The 22,752-nt window shown below is 37.1% G+C and overlaps 1 protein-coding gene and 2 long non-coding RNA genes across 4 annotated transcripts in view; all 3 read left to right on the forward strand.

Annotated features, from left to right (window-relative positions):
- The first annotated feature begins 3,572 nt into the window (after positions 1 to 3,572).
- Positions 3,573 to 7,315, forward strand: LOC137085062 (uncharacterized). The gene is made up of 3 exons (XR_010906885.1): positions 3,573 to 3,682; positions 3,804 to 3,866; positions 6,930 to 7,315. It is a non-coding gene; the product is annotated as an uncharacterized lncRNA (long non-coding RNA).
- Positions 7,316 to 9,453: 2,138 nt separating this feature from the next.
- Positions 9,454 to 22,752, forward strand: part of si:dkey-238d18.4 (TBC1 domain family member 15) — a 30,887-nt gene continuing 17,588 nt past the window's right edge. For both annotated transcript variants that reach the window (XM_067451627.1, XM_067451628.1), the window contains exon 1: positions 9,454 to 9,850. In XM_067451627.1, coding sequence (XP_067307728.1) covers positions 9,604 to 9,850 — 247 coding nt within the window. In that variant the 5' untranslated portion in view covers positions 9,454 to 9,603. The remainder of the gene's footprint in view (positions 9,851 to 22,752) is intronic.
- LOC137085063 (uncharacterized) lies at positions 18,106 to 21,692 on the forward strand. Its single transcript, XR_010906886.1, has 4 exons — positions 18,106 to 18,314; positions 18,414 to 18,516; positions 20,186 to 20,354; positions 21,459 to 21,692. It is a non-coding gene; the product is annotated as an uncharacterized lncRNA (long non-coding RNA).

Genomic DNA, 22,752 nt, shown 5'->3' on the forward strand with positions numbered 1-22,752 from the left:
CACCATGTCATTGTTTTGAAGCAAAGGTGACATTTGCAAATGACAAAGGTCACGTTAAGGTGACATTAAAAATGTCTTCTTCATTTGATCCATACCCCCAATAAATTCAGTCTGTTGAGAAATATGAAACAATAGAAATATATTCATATATCCAGATTAAAATGTAAATGTAAATATGAAATGCAATTGAATAAAGTATAATTTCTAATCTGTGACTATGTGTTATGTGATATCTGTGACAAATGATTTTGGACATGCATCAATTGCTTTCATACAACTCTCCGCTGTTTTATAACATTATAATTTGCTTGTCTTGTCAGGCAAAATTAACTTGTGAATGCTGAATAGTCATTCCATATAAAACTAGGCTAATAGTCCTTTAACAGATTGCTCCGAGACAAAGGCTGATGATCCAAGTGCAGTATTTATTGAGAGAAAGGGTACTCCACAATCGCTGTCCAAAAACAGGAAAGAGGTCATAACAGGAAATCAGTCCAATCAAGGAAACAAAACGGAGGAGACGGGCAGAAGGGTAATCTACTGAAAGGCAAGAAATACAAGACCAAGAGACATGAAACCATAGAAATGCTCAGAAATGCATTTGTGTCGCACTGTATGACAGAATGAACATGGTATAAATAGGCAGAGGTAATGAACACCGAGTTTAAACAGTGACTGCTAATGAGTCTGGGCAAAGGATTTTGGGCAATGTAGTCTCTGAGAGAGAATGACAGTCTGGATTGGAGTGCCCTCTGGTGGTTATGGCAGTCACACTGTTGAACTGTGACAAGCCCTCATTTCATTGCTTTGGCCATTAAATGTAGAACTAGTTGCCGAAATAAGTCAAGCTAATTTTACACGTTTTTTGTACTTTTTTTAAATATTTTTTTATTTTTTTAAATGTCTCCTAAATTGAAACAAATTATCTCAGGTGAATCTTACTTTTTGAGAAGGGGTGTGTGAACCATTAGTTCTATGTATGTTGTATGTTCAGTTCCAATATGTACTGCAATATTGTTTACAATTGTCTACCCAAAGGGAGTTTATGTTTTTCATACATATGGGTGTATTTTGTATTTATTTTTTATTTTGCACAATGCTGTGAACAAATTAGATGTGCAAAGAGCATATGCAGTAAAAATGTGAAACATACATATTCAGTGTCTTTTACAGTTACCTCACTAAATACAGTAATGTGTAACTTTACTGTATTTTTCAAATGGCTGTGTATATAGTATAGTGCTGTCTTGAGCATTTTTCAGGTTGTGTCATCAATATCTGACTTTTTGGCACTGGAAAATATTTGCAGAGTAAACTGTCATACAGTTGACAATGGCATTTGACTATCTTGTTCATAAACAATATTGACTTTTCCTCTTGATGACACTGACACTTCCATTGACATTAATACTTGCTTTTGAGGAATGAGCTAAATACATTTTGAGCAAGTGACACACTTTTGCAGATTATCAACTAGTTTTTGCAGTTACTTGTTAACTAATGGTTTTGAGAACTGCGTTGACTGTTGTGCAAATGTAAATAGTGATGTGTAAAATGCTCCAAAGCGCCTGAGAAAAACTATTATATTTTTTACCTAATGGCTGCAGCCATTCAGCAAGACACAACACAGAATTCTAATCCGCAGCATTCAGGTAAGTTGGTAGAAGGGGAAACAAATCATACACTTTTTTTTCACATTCACATTCAATAATTAGCATATTTCATCCGACCAATAAAAGGAAAGTGTTTTTAATACAAAAAAGTCAACCTTCAAATAATTATGTTCAGTTATGCACTCAATACTTGGTCGGGAATACTTTTGCAGAAATGACTGCTTCAATGCGGCGTGGCATGGAGGCGATCAGCCTGTGGTACTGCTGAGGTGTTATGGAGGCCCAGGATGCTTCGATAGCGGCTTTAAGCTCACCCAGAGTGTTGGTCTTGCGTCTCTCAACTTTCTCTTCACAATATCCCACAGATTCTCTATGGGGTTCAGGTCAGGAGAGTTGTCAGGCCAATTGAGCACAATAATACCATGGTCAGTAAACCATTTACCAGTGGTTTTGGCACTGTGAGCAGGTGCCAGGTTGTGCTGAAAAATTAAATCTTCATCTCCATAAAGCTTTTCAGCAGATGGAAGCATGGAGTGCTCCAAAATCTCCTGATAGCTAGCTGCATTGACCCTGCCCTTGATAAAACACAGTGGACCAACACCAGCAGCTGACATGGCACCCCAGACCATCACTGACTGTGGGTACTTGACACTGGACTTCAGGCATTTTGGCATTTCCTTCTCCCCAGTCTTCCTCCAGACTCTGGCACCTTGATTTCCCAATGAAATGCAAAATTTGCTTTCATCAGAAAAAAGTACTTTGGACCACTGAGCAACAGTCCAGTGCTGCTTCTCTGTAGCCCAAAAGTGGCTTGACCTGGGGAATGTGGCACCTGTAGCCCATTTCCTGCTCACGCCTGTGCACGGTGGCTCTGGATGTTTCTACTCCAGACTCAGTCCACTGCTTCCGCAGGTCCCCCAACGTCTGGAATTGGTCCTTCTCCACAATCTTCCTCAGGGTCCGGTCACCCCTTCTCGTTGTGCAGCGTTTTTTGCCACACTTTTTCCTTCCCACAGACTTCCCACTGAGGTGCCTTGATACAGCTCTCTGGGAATAGCCTATTCGTTCAGAAATGTCTTTCTGTGTCTTACCCTCTCACTTGAGGGTGTCAATGATGGCCTTCTGGACAGCAGTCAGGTCGGCAGTCTTACCCATGATTGCGGTTCTGAATAATGAACCAGGCTGGGAGTTTTTAAAAGCCTCAGGAATCTTTTGCAGGTGTTTAGAGTTAATTAGTTGATTCAGATGATTAGGTTAATCGCTCGTTTAGAGAACCTTTTCATGATATGCTATTTTTTTGGAATTTTGGGTTTTTATGAGCTGTATGCTAAAATCATCAGTATTAAAACAATAAAAGACCTGAAATTTTTCAGTCGGAGTGCAAAGAATCTAAAATATATGAAAGTTTAATTTTTATAATTACATTATGGAAAATAATTAACTTTATCACAATATGCAATTTTTTTTAGAAGGACCTGTAAACTGATCAACAGCAGAATGCATTAGTGTTTCAGATATGTTTTATTTATAAATACATTATTAAGATTAAAAGTTAACATTTATTAATGCACTTTGAATTAGCATGAAGGTAATCAGTTAACACAAATTTTAGAAAATGCTGTAGAATATATTGTCTATTGTTAGTTAATGTTAGTTATAGCATTAGTGTAAACAAATGAGACAGTCAAGTGTTACCCATAGCACCTCTTCTTGTGTATCCAGTTTAGCTGTACTCTGAATGTTTCATGTGGGACAGGACTTCCTGTTAGCACCTAACAAAATACAACCCATTTTCCTGCATGAATAAACATGCATTTTTTTTTTCTCAAAACATTGCTTTGGCCATGAACACAAAACTTTCAATGAAAAGAGTAGCCTAATGGATGAATAATGGGTAACAGTTATGAACCAATTTAAGTATTTAACTGTAAGGTAAAACCTTCATCCTTGAATACGGCACAGGAAGTCTAACAGACGTGTGAAAAAAGCACCCTCACTGACTTACACATGCGGGTTCAGATAAGAACAACAATACTGTAGGAAGCCCCTGATTTGTGAGAAGCTCAGAGGTAAGTCAGATAGCACTGATTGAAACAATTCATTTATTGAAAAAGTTATTGGAGATTTTACCCCCAAAATGGCATTTAATCTGTTGCTCCTGTAACAGATCATTGTTTTTCAAATTTACAGACAGAGAAATGTTATTCAACAATGTCGTTTTTGCCACAGTCTTCTTTGCTTTTTATCCTTCAGGTAACACACTTACTCTCATTTGTTTAGTTTTTGTATTTCTGATGTATTTTCAGCTAGTGGCTTTAAACTTAAAATACATAGGTCAGTCAAGTATTAAGTTTTGTATTTATGTATTATTTTGTACTATATTTATATTAAAGGCTGCAGTCTGTAACTTTTAAAAAATAATCCAAAATCAAATTTTGTGCAACCAGCCAGTTTTCAAAACTATCCCTGTACATTGTAATCTGTAATAATAATGGTAAGCTTGTAATAATGTGTTATAAATTGAGTGGATTTCCACTGGAAATTCCAGCATGTCTTTACGTCCAACCCGATCACACGTAAATGCGTATAATAGTACGAGTGTGCAATGTCGTGGAATGTATATGACAAAACTCATTTTGGCGTGCATATGATACGCATATATATAAGACACGCTCTTTAGGGTAGTGGGGTAGGGGGTTCGTTTGTATAATACGCCATAAAATGCGTATCATATGCATGCGAAAAACAGCATGGCCTAGACACGCCACTATGAGTTTTGGCGTATACATTCCACGACATTGCACACTCATACTATTTACACGCATTTTCGTGAGATCCAGGTGTTACATCATGTCTGTATAAAGGAGGAGTCCGACTAGTAGGCTATCACATGTGAGGATGCTGCAGGTGGCGGATCATTTATTATAGCCTTTTCTCACTGCAGCTGTAATAATTGCATTTATAATTTTGATGACGTTGTAATCCAGAAAACTCCAAATGACAATCCTCAGTGACAACTGGGGATTCACCAGTAGTCAAAATCAAAAGATTAAGCTGCACATAAATTGAAATCTGGAGGTAAAGCTAATACACACTACATGTAGTCACATAATGCGGATGTTGTTAACATTATGAATTTGAGAATGAAGTATAACAATAACAATAATTTGCATGGGTTGATGTGATATGAGCTAAGCGATCGTTAGATATACCATTGGTAGTACGGTTTATTGTAATGCTTTTTTTCTCAGTTGGTCAGAACAAAAGTAGCAGACATGTTACTTTCTGGTTCAGATGACATTTTCAGGTGAATATATATTATTTTTGTTGTACTTCCAAGACAATATCTATAATTCTGAAGTACAGTATAAAAAACAGGTGCGATGACTGACAGCCATACATACTTCTCAAACCGTTAGATTCATCCGCTCTGAGGTGAAGAGAATTGTGACATAAAGATAATAACACGTACAAGTAAAGATAATAATGTCACTAACTAACTGCAATTCCAGGTTTCAAACAGACATGGTGACAGAGAGGCAAAACATACTGACTGCAGCTTTAGCTTTTATAAATGAACCAATATTATTGTTTTGTTAGTCAGTTTTCATATCTTATGTTAAGTATTCATGTACATAATTTAGACTACATTTTCATTTAAATTAATAATAAAAAATACATAAAAAAGGTTTAGGCTAAATAATAATAAAAAAAAGTATTTGCACTTTTCAGTATGCATCTTATTTTTTCCACATGTGCTTTGTTAAAGGTCAGCATTCAAGCAACAAGCATTAAAGTGATGTGTTAAACGGTCTAGTTCCAGTGGTGTCAAAGTGAGGAAGTGTGCAGTTTCATTACTAATAGAGTTTGCGGTAACACTTTACTATATGGGTGCACTAATATTGATTAATGCTTAACTAATGCACAGATAATCATGAATCATGAAGAACTAAACCATGTATTAAAGAAGCACCAGGTAACTTTTCAACCTTCATAATATATTTTCAAGACCCTTGTGATGACACATCGACTTACAATAGGTTGAATGACATGTCTGCCATAGCCTGACGGGGTGTGTATCGTTTTTAATCGTAATTTTAAACTTCGGGTTTCGGGTAGTAATCCTAGAACAAAAAGAACTACAAAATCCGACTGCTTTACGGCTTCTTTTCCACCACCATCCCCACTTCCTTAAACTCAGACCTGCGAGCCCAATTATCGTCTGTTTGCCATATGTTATATACTTCTATAGCATAATGTTGTTTTTGTGTATTATGATGAACCTTGTGTTTTTTGGCTGAAAAAAACTAATTTCAAATGTAAGCCTATGTCTAAATGGCATGTACAAGTTTGGTAGGGGCTACATTCTTGCAAGTAAATACAAGATGTACAAAATCATATTTAAGGATACCTAACATGTCTGTGATATTTGTTTATTTGTCTTGCCTCAAGCTATAATGCCAATCGATTTTTCAAATGTGCAGATTCAACTATGGAAGCTTGATATTATAATATTGACGATATATGGTTATTACCTTAGCCTGACAAGCCAGACCCACATCAAGATGTTTGGTCTGGAAACTCACCATTGACGGCTCAATCCGAGGGGCGGGATAAACGGTTGTCTTTCGAACTCCCTCTGCACAGCGTGCACGTAGTTGGATAGCGCTACAACCAACCAGAGCAACGAAAGTGAAGCAGAGCTCATTGACAGATTAAACTTTCGTCGTATCCGGTCGGCAAAACTCAGAACACATCTTCCCTTCTTAAGAATGACTTCAGTGCCGCTCTTTGTTCTTTTCTAAGAGAAAAGCTTAACGCCAAGTCTTCCAGAGTCGCGGTCAAAGCTGATTCGAAAGAGCGCCATTCACCAGTTTCACATTTCACATGCGACGCAATATATAATAACATATTATTTATTATATATATATATATATATATATATATATATATATATATATATATATATAATATTATTGTCCCATAATAACATATTATATTAACTAATAATTTATAATAATTAACTAATAATTTAATAATAATAAAGTAATCATTAATAAATGCTTTAGTTTTTCATGAGTCATACACTAACTCATTAACACTAAGAATTATCTGTGCATTACTTAAGCATGAATTAATGCATATTAGTGCACCCGTGTAGTAAAGTGTTGAGTGTTACCGAGCTTGCAGGATCACAGATTTTTTAGATGGTCTTCACTGTCTGCATATATGCATAATCAGTGGTTGAAAAAGCACACATATTTTCTACTTCAACTTAAATGTCTTGGATGTCTCCATTCTTGCTATTTGTTACAGGGAAGGCTCACACACAAAACTGGGTGAAGCAATGGCCAGGTGAAGTGTACATCACACCAGGAGAAAACATCACCATACACTGTCACACTCATGGAGACATTCAGGAGGCCATCTGTTTAGTACATTGGTACTATAACAAGAACAGAGATGGGAAATACGACCGCATCGACAAGCTAGCTCAGTTTAGAGGAAGACATTTTGAACAAAGCAAAGCAAACCACTCAAATTTTACCCTGACATCCCTAGCGCTCATCGACACCGGCATGTTCCACTGTAATTATATCTGCAAAATTGATGGCATTCATGAGCAGTACTATGGGACCGGGACTAGACTTTCTGTATATTTTAGGACTGAAAATGTGACTCAGGCCAGCCCACTGTGTACCTCCAATATTACAAGTAAGAAGCGGGTATAGCTTTGAAACCGGTATGGTTTGGTACATTTTCACTATCACTCTCTTGTTCTCTGACTTTCTCTAGCTGTTTCTTACTTTCTTTCTTTTTTCCCCCAGATGGAGACGAGGGTACCTCCAGAGTTTACCTGCTTTTCCCCTTTCTTGTTTTAATTGTTTTATTATCTAAACTTGTGGTATTTATATACATGAGTTCGGTTGCACTTTTTTCTCCACATTAAATCAAATCCATACGTTTACTCGATGCAAGGCATGTTTATTTATATGGCATATTTCATATACAGTGGTAACAAAGAGCTTCAACTTGTATAATTTAGTGAGATCATTTTATGTAAAAATATCTAAGGAAAGAAAAAGACAAAATGAAAACCAATAAAAATGTTGAAATAAATAATTAAATGATTAAAAGAGAAAGAAACAGTGTTTTCACTACTGTACAAAAGTTTGGAGTCAGTGAGATTTATTTTTAAAGAAATTAATAATTTTACACAAGGATCAACAACTGTTCATTACATTTATCAAAAGTGACAATACACACTTTTACATTTGTTACAAAACAAACCTATTTCAAATAAATGTGTATCTATTTCCAACATTGATAATAATAAGAAACATGTATTTTGAGCATCACATAAGCATATTAAAATTATTTCTGAAGGCGTGACATTGAAAACTGGAGTAATGCTGAAAATTCAGCTTTACTATGACAGGAAAAAAAAAATATTAAAACTGTAATATTTCACAATCTGGCTGATTTTACTGTTTTTGATCAGATAAATGCAGGCTTGGAGACTTCAATAAAACATAAAAAATCTAAGGGACCCCAAACTTTTGAACAGTAGTTTATACAAGGACAGTAACTGAATGAAATAATGTAGAGCAATCAGATATAGCAAAGTAAAATACAGCACAGCAGTTTAGTGAGAAAATACACAAAACAATGAGGACAATCATCATCAAATCCTATAAAGTACTCTTCAGTTTAATTACAATGGAAGATGTGACTCAGTGTGTGGGCACATTAGTGATCCCACATCCTGGTGTGTATGGGTCAAGTGTTCAACAGTCACTACATTCATTTCACAAGAAATGTTTTCCGTTATTGTACTAGTAAAACAATAAAAAAATAATTCAACATAAAATGCCCTTGTGCTTTGCATGAGGCTTTATTAATAATGAAACCACTGAAACCTCAACTTACATTTTTCTCTTTTTTTTTTTTCTACAATGGTGTGATGAGATAGGTTACACTGTGTGTGGCAGTATTTGCAGACGTAGCCATAAGGCTACCTGACTAACCTGTTTGCTCAGCTGTATGTAAATATTAATGTCAATGGAAATGAACATAGAAAATATTCTTCATTCTCATTATTTCATCAGTTGGAGGATGATGATAATCTCACATACACATTTTGTTCAGTTTGCACCTAAATCAGGTTATCTTGCCTCGATTTGTTAAATAATAACACATAAATAAATTAAAATATCAATTAAATAAAATTATATTAAATTAATTATTTTAATTATTTTAATATTATTTTATTTAATTAATAATAATTTTAAAATATTATTAAATATTATATATAAATGTTAAAATAAACAAATAAATTAATTAATAAATTAATATTATTATTTCTTGAAATAGCACATCAGATCCACATGTAGCCTAAAATAGCTGGATGTTGTGCCTGTTAGTAATTGGCATCTAAAATAATTATTAAAACAGTATCCTAACTGCATTAAATAATAATAATAATAATAATAATAATAATAATAATAATAATAATAATAATAATAATAATAATAATAATAATAATAATAATAATAATGTATGAAAAAAATGTCTTCGTCCCTGTAATATAATGGAACGGAAGATACAGATATGAAGTAAAGTACACCTACAAGTGCTGCAAATAAATAAAAAGGGAAAAAACTCTCACCACAAGGGGGAAACATTGACCTTTATTCCCTCAGCGCGTGCAGCTCTTGAGGGCTTTTAAAATGAGATCCGCATGGAGAGAGAGAGCGAGAGAGAGAGAGAGAGAGAGAGAGAGAGAGAGAGAGAGAGAGAGAGAGAGAGAGAGAGAGAGAGAGATCATATGACAGGGATGAGGGGTGTGTTCACTATCAAAACACTTTCACAAACGTCTAAAATGAGCTTTCAGAAAGACCGCCGAAGACTTTTTAAGTGCTGATTTTATTACCTCGTACCTCACAACAACTTTAATGCCTGAGAGTAAGAGTTTTCAAAGGATTTTACGATGATAGATTCTTGTGATGAATCACGCGTAGAAGGGAAAGGTAAAAACCATCTGGACAGTAATGGACCCGTTGGGAAGTTTAAGGGAATTAAGTGCAGCGTTGCGACGGGGAATAACAACAACTGTCGGTCCGTCGCACCTGTGACCTCACCTGGGTCTGCCTGCGCGCGCATCTCGATGCCAGGCGTGATGGATGCAGAGGGGCGAGTGGACGAATCCAGACTCAGGATGCATATATTTAAAAATGGTAAGTAATCGATCATCATCATCATCATATCGTTTGAGGACAGTCGCATCATAACATAGGCTAATTAGTTAAAACTGTTGGAAATGAATAACTTTTAAACATGACCACCACTAGCATGAGGTGACAGTAGAAGTTGTTTTAATGTATGGGTTGTGATTTTATTGTGATACCAGATCAGCATTCTCTTGTTTATATTGTTACACAACTTTTATCTGCATTAGCATTAGATATAGCATGTCTAAGGATTGTGACACCACAGTTTGTGTGTTTCTGCTTGACCAACAAAGTTTTCATTAAAGATTGCAGAGAGAGAGAGAGAGAGAGAGAGAGAGAGAGAGAGAGAGAGAGAGAGAGAGAGAGAGAGAGAGAGAGAGAGAGAGAGAGAGAGAGATATCATAAAACTAGTGGGTGTATAGCCACCAGTGTAAAATGTATTACTAGCTACTAATTACATATTCAACAGTGTAATTTGATTACTGTACTAATTAAATTCAAATGTCATATCAACCTCGACCAGTTTAAAAGTAGGCCTACAATGATAGACAACAATAACGTTTTTATTTTTATTTTTTATTATTCTTTCAAATAAAGCATATATAAATCTGCATAATATTCTTACAAATTCAGTATCTCCGAAAATTAGAACATTGCTTAAGACCAATACAAAGAAAGGATTTTTAGAAATCTTGGCCAACTTAAAAGTATGACCATGGAAAGTATGAGCAAGTACAGCACCCAATACTTAGTTGTGGCTCCTTTTGCCTGAATTACTGCAGCAATGCAGCGTTGCATGGAGTTGATCAGTCTGTGGCACTGTTTGGGTGTTATGAGAGCCCAGGTTGCTCTTCTGCATTTTTGGGTCTGGCATATCGCATCTTCCTCTTCACTATACCCCATAGATTTTCTTTGGGGTTAAGGTCATGTGAGTTTGCTGGCCAATTAAGAACAGGAATACCATGGTCCTTCGAGCAAGTACGGGTTGCTTTTTTTTGTGCAGGTGCCAAGTCCTGTTGGTAATTGAAATCTGCCTTTCCATAAAGTTGGTCAGCAGCAGGAACAGGACCTCAAGCAATGTGGATTGTGTTTCCCTCTTCTTTTCCTCCAGACTTTGGGACCCTGATTTCAAAAGGAAATGCAAAATTTACTTTAATCAGAAAACCTAACTTTGGACCACTCAGCAGTCCTTTTTGTCTTTAGCCCAGGCGTGACGCTTCTGACGCTGTCTGTTGTTCGAGAGTGGCTTGACACAAGGAATGTGACAGCTGAAACTAGGGCTTGGCGATATGGCCCCAAAAAATTATCACAAAATAATTTTCCATATCAGTCGATATCGATAAATATCATGATAAATGTAAAATTATTTCTTTAAAATTTAAAGGCATATTTTTGCTCCTGAGTGAAAGATGCAGAAAACAGTGATAATTTAAAACTGTGGTTTTAAACTATCCTTTATTGTCAAAACATGGCAAACACTTCCCAATAGGTGAACAATTTATTAAAACTGAGGTAGATTATATCACCAAAGACAAACAATTATGATAGCGATGTACAAGTCCGATGTTTTAGTCATTAAAGTTTGGTAGCGTTAGCTTGCAAGTCACCCACTACAACTAACAAGGTAATAAGCCTGCTGTGCGTGAATGTAGTTTATAGTACCACTGTGTTGGGCTTAATGTTGTATGGAAGAACTTAGAAGAAGCACGATCATTTAATAATTCAATTCCGCCTGGTGAACCTATGATAAGCAGCCCACGCACGTCGCTCTGTTTTATGTCGGATGGGATCGCCAAAATATCTCCGAACCACTGAAGTTGAGTGAACAAACTTGTCAACGATATCTGTGTCCTCCGAGTTGGTCGTAAGCGCTGCATTTTCTTCACTATTGCTCATTTTTATCGCTCCACTTCACTCCAAGCCTGTCAGCCACAGACTGTAAACAACAGCGCGTGCAGCTCCCAGAAGCCCGGTCTGCAATACGCATGCGCAGCATTATGCATAGCACGTAAGCATTACATCGAGAATTTATCGAACTGTTCTTATCGTTTTATCGAGGAAAATTATAACGTGATAATTATTGTTTTATCGCCCAGCCCTAGCTGAAACCCATGTTTTGCATGCGTCTGTGTGTAGTGGTTCTTGAAGCACTGACTCCAGCGGCAGTCTTTGTGAATTTCCCCCACATTTTTGAATGGGTTTTTGTACTATCCTCTCCAGGGTACAGTTATCCCTATTGCTTGTACACTTTTTTTCTACCACATATTTTCCTTTCCTTTACCTAATGTGCTTGGACAGAGAGCTCTGTGAACAGCCAGCCTCTTTTGCAATAACCCTTTGTGTCTTGCCCTCCTTTTGCAAGGTAACAATGGTAATCTGTTGGACAACTGTCAAGTCAGCAGTCTTCCCATGATTATGTAGCCTACAGAACTAGTCTGAGAGACAATTTAACAGCCTTTTGCAGGTGTTTTTAGTGAATTAGCTCATTAGAGTGTGCCACCAGGTGTCAAATTTGTTCAATATTGTTTTCAATATTGAACCTTTTTTTACAATATTCTAATTTTCTGAGATACTGAATTTGGGATTTTCCTTAGTTGTTAGTTATAATCATCAAAAATAAAACAAATTAACATTTAAAATATATCATTCTGTGTGTAATAAATGAATATAATATACAAGTTTCACTTTTTGAACAGAATAGTTAAATAAATCAACTTTTTGATGATATTCTAATTATATGACCAGCACTTGTATATGACACAATATGGAATAAAAGACTATCATAACTTCCATTTAATGCAGATTTTATGTAAATTTTATAAAGTCTTAATGAAAATGTAAAAACGCAACAACAAAAAAATTGTTATGTATGGGGATAAAAATACAATATCATATAAGTATAAAAACAACAGATGTCAATGGAAATCCCAATACTTTTATATTCAAATGCTTCTCTGTATTTGCTGATCAAATCAACAATCAAATCAGCTGATCAGGGGTCCGTTCTTCATACATTGCTAACTAGGGCTGAACGATATATTCTGTTTTAACATCGACATTGCCATGTGCACGTGATGATCGCTCAGATAGTCACATCGCCGGAACATGCGAAGTGAAGGGTAGTAGCCCATGGTGTATTAAGAGAACGGTAGCACACAGTAAACACGAGTTTGTTGCTGGAGTGACATGCACGTTCCGCGTGCCTGCAAATTGATTCGTTCGCTGTGCCGCTACTCACCGCTCACGGCCAAACATTCACTGCTAAAACGCGCGACGAAGAGGAGCCGCTGCATAAAAAAAAAAAAGTAAAAAAAAAAAAGGTTTTGTTTCGGCTACAAAAAGGAGTATGTTGACCAAAAAGAGGTACTTTGCATGGAGTGTCAGAAAGTTGTGGCCACAAAACAAGAACGGTCCTTGGAAGCTCTTAAAACGGCACCACAAAGCTCTTTACGACAAATACAAAGCAGGGCTCGACCTTAGCGCTTGTCCGGGACAAGTGGATTTTTTGAAGGGACAAGTGAAAGAGAATTTTACTTGCCTGATGGAAAAGAGCCTGATTAAATCAAAAATAACTAGCGAATCACCCAAATTGCAAGAATGTTTGCGCATTCATTTAGTGTAAGTGGCAATCGATAGTGGATAATAATATATAATGAACTGACAATAATAAGGTCACGGCGTTGACGCTCGTGCAGGCTCTCGAGGAGAAACTACAACACTTGAGCGTTTTTCTGAATACCATCACGACTGTAAATGACACTGATTTCATATGACAGTTCCATTTACATTTTAGATGCAATATTTAGTGTTTTTGTTCTATTTCAGCAGTGAAAATCGTTCACAGCAGACGCGTCTCACTCACAGCAAAAAGTGTGTTACTGAACGATTCAGCATTTGAATGAATCGTTTGAATGAACAACTCAGTGACTCACTCATTAATGGGTCCTGCACACTGTGCGATTTTTCAAATGTCACTTGTCAGACTGTACGAACATGATCCCCGATGTAAGCCATGTCACACTGTAAGATCTCTATTGGCATTAATGTCAGACTGCACAATAGTGAAGGCGCGTTAAAAACGGACGAGCACAAGAAAACTCGTCAGGAGTTTTATATCATCAATGAATGATGCGTTCGGTGATAGTGAGCTGCATTACACGCGGGACTGAAATGGTGGCTACAAAGAAATCTCTATCTCTCGTTTTGGTCATAGTTTGTCTTGAAAAACGGAGATATTTGACTGCCGTCGTAGGAGAAGTCACACTGATTGTGTGTGTGCCAAATCTTCTGACACTGCCAGAATTTCGTCTGAGGTAAAATTTGATTGCAGCGCTCATTTATCGGCTGCCGGTGAACATGACAAACTAACGACCAAAGACTAGGGCGGTTAATACTCGGTTAACCATAGTGTGCGTCAGGGTTATTTTTAGCTTATTAATTTGACGACCACCATCTCCGTAGTGAACACGCATATATAGAGAAATGCAAGTCATGGATTACATAATCAGAGAGTAGCCTATTTCTTTTCGTTTTAAATTGTTAAAAGACATTTTAAGTTTCTTAAGATCTATTTCATGTCTGCGAGGCGTACGCTGAGTTTCGTTAAATTAGGATGAGATGCGCTCCAGTTCACGAGCAATGATTAGAGCATGTAACGTTAGTATGCAGCCGAGAATGATTCACACAGACTCAGCGTTTGACTCGCACGGCTGAGCCTCTCCCGGCAGAGTTCAAGCATCTGTGGTCTCGTCCCTTCAGCTCTGGCCATCTTGCTTTCAGTCCGCGATTAGCTTTTTTGTTTTCTTCATTACAGTTAAAGTAACGTCTGCTTTTCTCTAGTCATTCACAAGTTTCTCACTTCAAACTTTCTTTCTTCTGCTCTGTTATGCACAGCGCGCGCGGCTCGCGCTCTGCTTCTGCCCTAATGCGACTTTTAGTCCAGTGCGACGTATGTTATTTTCCTCTTCATGACGCATATTTTGACTGATGCGACTCATACTCGGGAGCGACTTATAGCCTGAAAAATGCGGTAAGCACTGCATTGCAATACTTGCATTTTGCCCCGTCACTCTCATTTTTAAAGTGCTCCCACGCTTTCTTTGCCCGCTTCATTGCCCGCTTAGAAAGCTGGTCATGACTTCTTCTTGTGGATATTACAAATGTCTGGGAGCGTTCTGGCGGTCTCTAGGGGTGCAAACATATATTACAACTAAATTCAAGGCACGTCATTGACGCCACTTAACCGAGCAAAATGTTTCACTCGGTTACGCAATTTTTAACGGTTAATCGGTCAATCGTTTAACCATGGACACCCCTACCAAAGACGTCAGATTTTAGCCTAGGATCTGAGGAATCTTTTAGGATTTGCTAAATTTGTCTCAGACGGCCAAATCGTGGCCAACATCAAACTGTGTGCACCCGGCTTAAGATGGTCACCTGCTGCCACCTACTGGAGGTTTAGTTTCATGTTTACACATACTTTCCAACATTTATGTTTGTCACTTGTAATGAAGCTTGCTTATTAGTGAAATTATTAATATCATGGAATGGTAATTATTGACTTTAGCCTGGATTGATGGCTCTCAATATCGCAATATATATATCATTGGGGGAAAAAATATCGCAATGTAATGTTTTTCCAATATCGTGCAGCCCTGTCGCTAACTCAGTTATCTGGATTTGATTGTTGACGATTTGGCATCTTCTCGGATTGTTTGGTTCTTCGACGCTCATCCTAGACTTGATGTCATAGCAACAGGTCAGTAAGCTTAAAGGGGGGATTAAACACTCAGTTTCGGTCAATGTCATGTCAATCTTGAGTACCTATAGAGTAGTATTGCATCCTTCATATCTCTGAAAAGACTTTAGTTTTATTATATTTATAAAAGAAAGATAGGCTGTAACAAGTCTTTCCGAAAAAAGAAAAAAAAAGCGGATGGAGGCGTATTGTGTGGGCGGAGCTAAAGAATGACAAGCGCGGACAAAGCGGTGACATCCTCAAGCGTGGAAAAGAAACCCTAAATAAACCATGGCTATCAATCAGTTTCAACTATTCATATATGATCCAGAATCAGATCCGGATGCTGAAATAAATTGAACTTGAGAAGCAGCAACAGCAGGACATCCGTCGCTGTGGTATGTAACGCTACAGTATTTAGTGGCTTGTCAACATTTACGTGTTTACTTTTGGATAATGGGGACATGATTTGGTTTATGGACTACTGTATGCGACTAAACCATAGACTGTAAAAAAAATATGGACATAGTGTCCGTGACATCACCAATAGGATTCCGATAAGCCGTTCTGAAGCTTAAAATCGGGGCGAACTGGGCTTTACCATCTTGTGAGCAAGTCATCGCGTGTCACTCCCGCATAGCAGAAAATGCTTTATGTGACGCAATGACTATAGACGGCAGATAAATGGCTATCCACCTGTAACCACGCCCTTAATTATGCAGAACTTTAAGGCTTTATATAACGTAAACGAATGATTTATTAAAAAAATTCACCCCCCTCACAGTTGTCATGAAGGTCAAAATTAGCCGTACAGGCAAAAAACACAATTTGTACCAGGCTGTAAACATGTTTTTTTTTTTCTGATGTAAAGTTGACCATTTTAACATGGGGCTCAATGAGATTCTGCTCCCTTCTGGAGTCTGCCTTTAAACTGCAGTTGAGACATTTGCAGTTTACATTACTTCTGTATTGGCTTCAAGAGAGATCGCGGGAGGTTGCTGCTTGGACTAAACCTTAGCAATCGCAAGCAAAACGGTTTTGCACGTCATACATTTTATCGTCACCGCTCCATCAAAAACACACTTCTTTGGCGACATTGTTGATTTGGTGAAGTCCTGAGACAGCAGTGAGTGCAGTGTTTATGGGTGGTGTGCATTTGCTCTCTCTCTGGTCCGGTCGTTCGCTCGCGCGCACCCTTCCAGGTGAAGAGCCCGTGTGGCCCATACAAGGACATTCCGAACCATTGACGTCAAGCGGACCCATACTCAAAAAAAAAATTCCGAAACTTGTGAGAAACCGGAAGGGGTATTTTTGACACAGAAATGTCAAACGTCCAACTTTATTTTTTTGAAATTTTGTCTATGTTTAGGATAAGAATCCAAGTCTTTAACAGTGTAAAAAGCTCAGTATGCATGAAACAGCATCCCCCCCCCCCCTTAAACCTGCTCAGGGGGGAAGCCTTATTTCATGTAAACAGGATTAGATTGGATTAGATCTTCTGATACTTTATTGCAAGAATTCCTTACTGAACCAAGGGCAATAATATTAAATTATTAAAATGTTTAAAAAAAAAAAATAATAATAACATAATAATAGAAAAGTTTATTTGAAAATAATATTATATTTTTTTGTAAAAGGTGCATATAATACTATAGACACAGTCGCTTGATTGAGAGATTTATTTGTGATGGAATAATTACTTTATAGTTGTATTGGAGGTTTACACACTTGTTATGAAGTTAATCTGCGCCGTGCATTAATTTGAGCGATGATGGATATTATGGGAGTGACTTAATGCAGCGCAAGAAATGCAGATACTTTAATCTTGACCGTTAAGAAACTTTAATTAATACTGTCACACACGTTTTTTGCCAGGTGGCCTTTTTAATTATATGATGTCATTACATTGTCTTGACACCAGCCAATCGCTGCATCGCCGATCGTTGTTTTTGTTTATCGATGGATCTGCCCTCTTCAGGGAACACAAGAACGCAAGTTTATTATTATCTAATAAACTTAGATAACTTTATCCAGATGTTTTAATCCAGTCCTCAAATTTATTTAAAGAACCAAATCAGCCAGATATCAGTTATCATGATTAGAAGATTTGGAATCTGTCAAATCATCTCAGCGAGGTACAAAGAACTGACCCCAGGTCAACTACTCACGGTTATCTATATCAGTCAATCTTTGTTGCATTCAAAAGGAAGTAATTAACATGCAAAGCTCTTAGTTTAACATGATTTGCAAGAACATCTGTCTGGAATCACTGGCCTACCCAAAGGTCCTCTTGTCAAGTGCTAGTCAAGTGACATGTTGCCCAACAAACAGAGGAAGAATGGCTTCATAGTAATCCAGAGACCTATAGAAATGTGTAGAACTACAATAATAAGATTCATGTTAACAGGATTAGTCATGCTTTAGATATGACGGCAGACAGTGTGGTTGCTAGTTTATTTTAAGTGGTTGTGTCATGCACTGTTAGCAATTGATGTAATTTTTACAGTAAATTTTACAACAACTTATTGTATTCATTTTTTTATTGTAAATGCAAATGCATGATGGGAAATTTATGGACAGTCTTGTAATTTTGTTGTAACTACACTGTAAAAGCATTATTTTACAGCCACCGCATAGCATTGTGGGATTCCTACTATTTGAATTTTGAAATTGCGCGGCACTGTGGCGGCCAATGCACCAGAATCAAACATTTTTGGAAGGAACACATCTCAGGTATGAAACGTTAACATGAAATCTATTTTTATAAGTCCATGGATATATTAATACTGGTGATATGAGTGAGTGGTGATTGTTTCGTTTGGTATTTTTCAGTGACATCTCAGTGACTTGACACTCCCGGTAAAAAACACCACGAACCGACTGCGGTGAAGCGGCGTCTTTACTCAAACCATCCGGGAAAAGTTACCACATCCAGGTACGAAATATTCACAATTTTTCGTTTGGTATATTTCAGTAACATTAGCTAGAGTAACGTCGGTTCTCTATAACGTTAGCTCAACTCTCATCATTAAACTCAAAATGATTAGTTTGTTCTTTTTTTTGCTGAAGGAGATTCAAAGACCCGAGTCTGTAACGTTAAAATTATCCAAACTTTGGATCTACGGTGTTCTGTGGAAAGTTTTTTTTATGGCGCGCTTGACTTCTGAGAAGAACGTCACGTCTGCCTCCTGTCAGTGAGTTAGTTTATAAAGGTAACGTTAGCTTATGTTTGCTCTTTTCTTATTTTTCGTTTGGTATATTTCAGTAACATTAGCTATAGTAACGTTAGATCTCTATAACGTTAGCTCAACTCGCATGATTCAACTCAAAATGATTAGTTCGTTAATTTTGCTTAAGGAGATTCAGAGATCCGAGTCTGTAAAATGATCCAAACTTTGGATCTACGGTGGTCTGTGCTGTGGAAAGATTTTTATTACGCGCTTGACCATAAGAAGATTGTCACGTCTGCCTCCTGTCAGTGAGTTAGTTTAAAAAGGTAGCTGTTTGCTCTTTTCTTATAACTGTTAAAGCATATATCAAGAACAGATTTTATAACATTATTGTATATATATATAATTATTAATTAATTATTATAATAAATATATATAATTATATATATATATATTTTTTTATTTATTTTTTGTCCGTTTCGCTGTTTTGCCGAACATAGCTTGCTAGCTCCTGTCATTCTGTTTGTAATCTAGCTAACGATAAAGTGCCTTAAACTGAACTGCGCACGTTCATCTTAGAAAAATTATTTCTAAGTGTAGTAATCATAAAAGGTGTCTTTTTTTTTTTTTGCACGTGCTGAAAGTCCGGTGGTCTGTGGAAAGTTTTTTTATAGCGGGCTTTGACTTTGAGAAGAACGTCTCGTCTGCCTCCTGTCAGTGAGTTAGTTTAAAAAGTTAGCTTATGTTTGCTCTTTTCTTATAACTGTTAAAGCATATATCAAGAACAGATTTTATAACATTATTGTATATATTTGTATAAATATATTTCTTGTCCGTTTTGCTGTTTTGCCGAACATAGCGGCTAGCTCCTGTCAGTTTGTAATACAATAAAGTGCCAAATCTTAAACTGAACTGTGCACGTTCATCTTAGAAAAAATATTTTCAAGTGTGTAGTTATCATTAGGTGTCTTCTCTTTTTTTTTTTGCACTTGCTGAAAGTCCGGTGGTCTGTGGAAAGGTTTTTTTTTTTTTTTATGGCGGGCTTTGACTTCTGAGAAGATCGTCTCGTCTGCCTCCTGTTAGTGAGTTAACGTTAGTTTATAAAGGTAGCTTATGTTTGCTCTTTTCTTATAACTGTTAAAACATTTATCAAGAACATTTTTTATAACATTATCGTATATATATATTATTTTTTTTCTTCCTTTTTTTTCGTATAATCTTCCCTAATTTTGTAGTTCCCTAATCTTCCCTAATTTTGAAGTTAATTCTGTAATTTTTTTTAAATGTCTTTGAGTTGTTGATGGAGGGTGCGGTGGTCAAAGGAGATAATGTTCAAGGGGATCTGTGTAAGTCTTTCTCCACTTGAACATGAATTCATGTTAGGTGGCAATAGTGTGTTGTGCAGCTTTTAGTTATATTGTTAATGGGTTTCAGGAGAGATACTGCGCGGCGCAGACACATGGATTATGTCCATGGAAGGAGCATGTGTGATGGGGCCCCACAGCAACCTCCTGCATGGATTGGCAGCAGTCTTCGCTGCCTACTATGTCTTCAACTTGCAATATCCAGCAGAAGCCGCAAGCACACTTGAATTCATTCAGAGGTGTGTTTAAACATGGCACTGTCATGTTTAATTTTATAGGCATTGATTAGCTGTTTCAGGTGTGTTTGATTGGGATTGGATTTAAACTGTGCAGAACAGTGGCCCTCCAGGACCGAGATTGGGGACCCCTGCCTTAAAGGGTTAGTTCACCCAAAAATGAAAATTAGATGTTTATCTGCTTAGCCCAGTGCATCCAACATGTAGGTGTGTTTGTTTCTTCAGTAGAACACAAATGAAGATTTTTAACTCCAACCGTTGCTGCGCCAGTCATATAATGGGGTGAATAGGTAACAATTCTATGAGAGCAAAACAAACAAAAAAAACATGCTTAGACAATGTGCATAAAAAACCCTGCTGCTCCTGACGACACATTGATTTCTTAAGACACAAACCGATCGGTTTCTGTGAGAAACACAACACTATTTATGTTATTTATTTTTTTTACCTCATATCCCAACGAGTCTCATCAAGTTTTCCCATAGGCTATTACTTCCATCTGGTGAGGTCAAGCTGGTGTGATCATAGTATATATTATGTAGAATCCTCATTCGGCCGATCCGTGCCGGCACTAATGAGGCATCTATATATATATATATATATATATATATATATATATATATATATATATGATCGCACCATCTTGACCTTACCAGACGGAAGAAATAGCCTATGGGAAAACTTGATGAGACTCGTCGGGATATGAGGTAAAAAAAATTACATAAATACTGTTGAGTTTCTCACAGAAACCGATCGGTTCGTGTCTTAACAAATCAATGTGTCGTCAGGAGCAGCAGGGTTTTTGTGCACGTTGCCTAAGCATTTTTGTTTGTGTGTTTTGCTCTCATAGAGCCTTATCCATTCACATGATTATTTGACTGGCACACAGCAACGGTTGGAGTTAAAAATCTTAATTTGTGTTCTACTGAAGAACCAAACACACCTACTGTGTTGGATGCACTAGGGGGTAAGCAGATAAACATCAAATTTTAATTTTTGGGTGAACTAACCCTTTAATGTCTCATGTCATGGTTATGACCATGTCATATCAGTCTTAAATGTTACCTGATAAGTGTGTGCCTGCCCCCCCCCCCCCCCTGTTTTCAGAGCCTTTTGCGGCATAAATCCCCAGACGGGCAGCAAGGCAGAGAAAAAACGAGGGCTGAACGCACCAGTTTGCACTCTTCTGAGAAAACTGCTGGATTTTGAATTGGTGGGTAAGGGACATTAGTGGCAAGGGGACACTACAGGACAATAGGAGACATGTCAATAAACTTAAAGGGTTAGTTCACCCAAAAATGAAAATGATTTCATTAATTACTCACCCTCATGTCGTTGCACACCTGTAACACCTTCGTTCATCTTCAGAACACAAATGAAGATATTTTTGTTGAAAGCTGATGGCTGAGAAAGGCTTCAGATAGGCCTCCACTGGCATTCAGTACATTCCCAACCACAAGACCAATAAAGGCACTAAAAACATCGATACAAAGTCCATCTCACTACAGTGGCTGTACAATAATTTTACAATGCAACGAAAATAGTTTTTGTGCACAAAAAAGAATCAAAATAATGACTTAATCTGCCAAGTTATTGTCTTCCGTGTAGGTCTCTGTGAGCTCAGGCCATAGCGGCATTCCTCCTCTTCTGGGTCATGAACGGTGGATCTGCGTCATATTCTCGCGCATGCGTCGAGTTCACGTCAATAACTTGGTGGATAAAGTCATTATTTAGATTTTTGTGCGCACAATAACTTGTAAAATTATTGTACCACGACTATAGTGAGATGGACTTTGTATCGATGTGTTTAGTGCCTTTATTGGTCTTGTGGTTGGGAATGTACTGAATGCCAGTGGAGGCCTTTCTGAAGCCTTTCTCAGCCATCAGCTTTCAACAAAAATATCTTCATTTGTGTTCTGAAGATAAACGAAGGTGTTACGGGTGTCCAACGACATGAGGGTGAGTAATTAATTAAATAATTTTCATTTTTGGGTGAACTAACCCTTTAATCACAATATTGGTTTGATGTGTTTGAAATTGCTGATTTTTTTCTCTTTTGTTATATTACTCGTGTAAAGCAATAGCAGATGGAAAGCATCTCTTGTGTTGCAATGTACAGGGACAGTGATTTTAAATGTTAAAGATTGTTGTAAATGAGTGATTGTGCATTGTGCACTCTGTGTTCTCTTAAATTTTAAGAGAAAATAAAAAAAAATATTAAAAAAATACTAAGTGTTTTGTTTTTCTTTGTAGAAGTTTGAAAGAGGACATTTATCCAAGTTACAACATTTAATTGTAATATTTACAATATTCTCTCCTGTGAAAATACAGGAAATCCCTAAAATTACAGGAAATTCCTGGCTACTGAGTTGCCGTAAATATAAAATTTTGCTGTAATATT

This window comes from Pseudorasbora parva, chromosome 8, assembly GCF_024679245.1.
Source record: "Pseudorasbora parva isolate DD20220531a chromosome 8, ASM2467924v1, whole genome shotgun sequence".
NCBI lineage: Eukaryota > Metazoa > Chordata > Actinopteri > Cypriniformes > Gobionidae > Pseudorasbora > Pseudorasbora parva.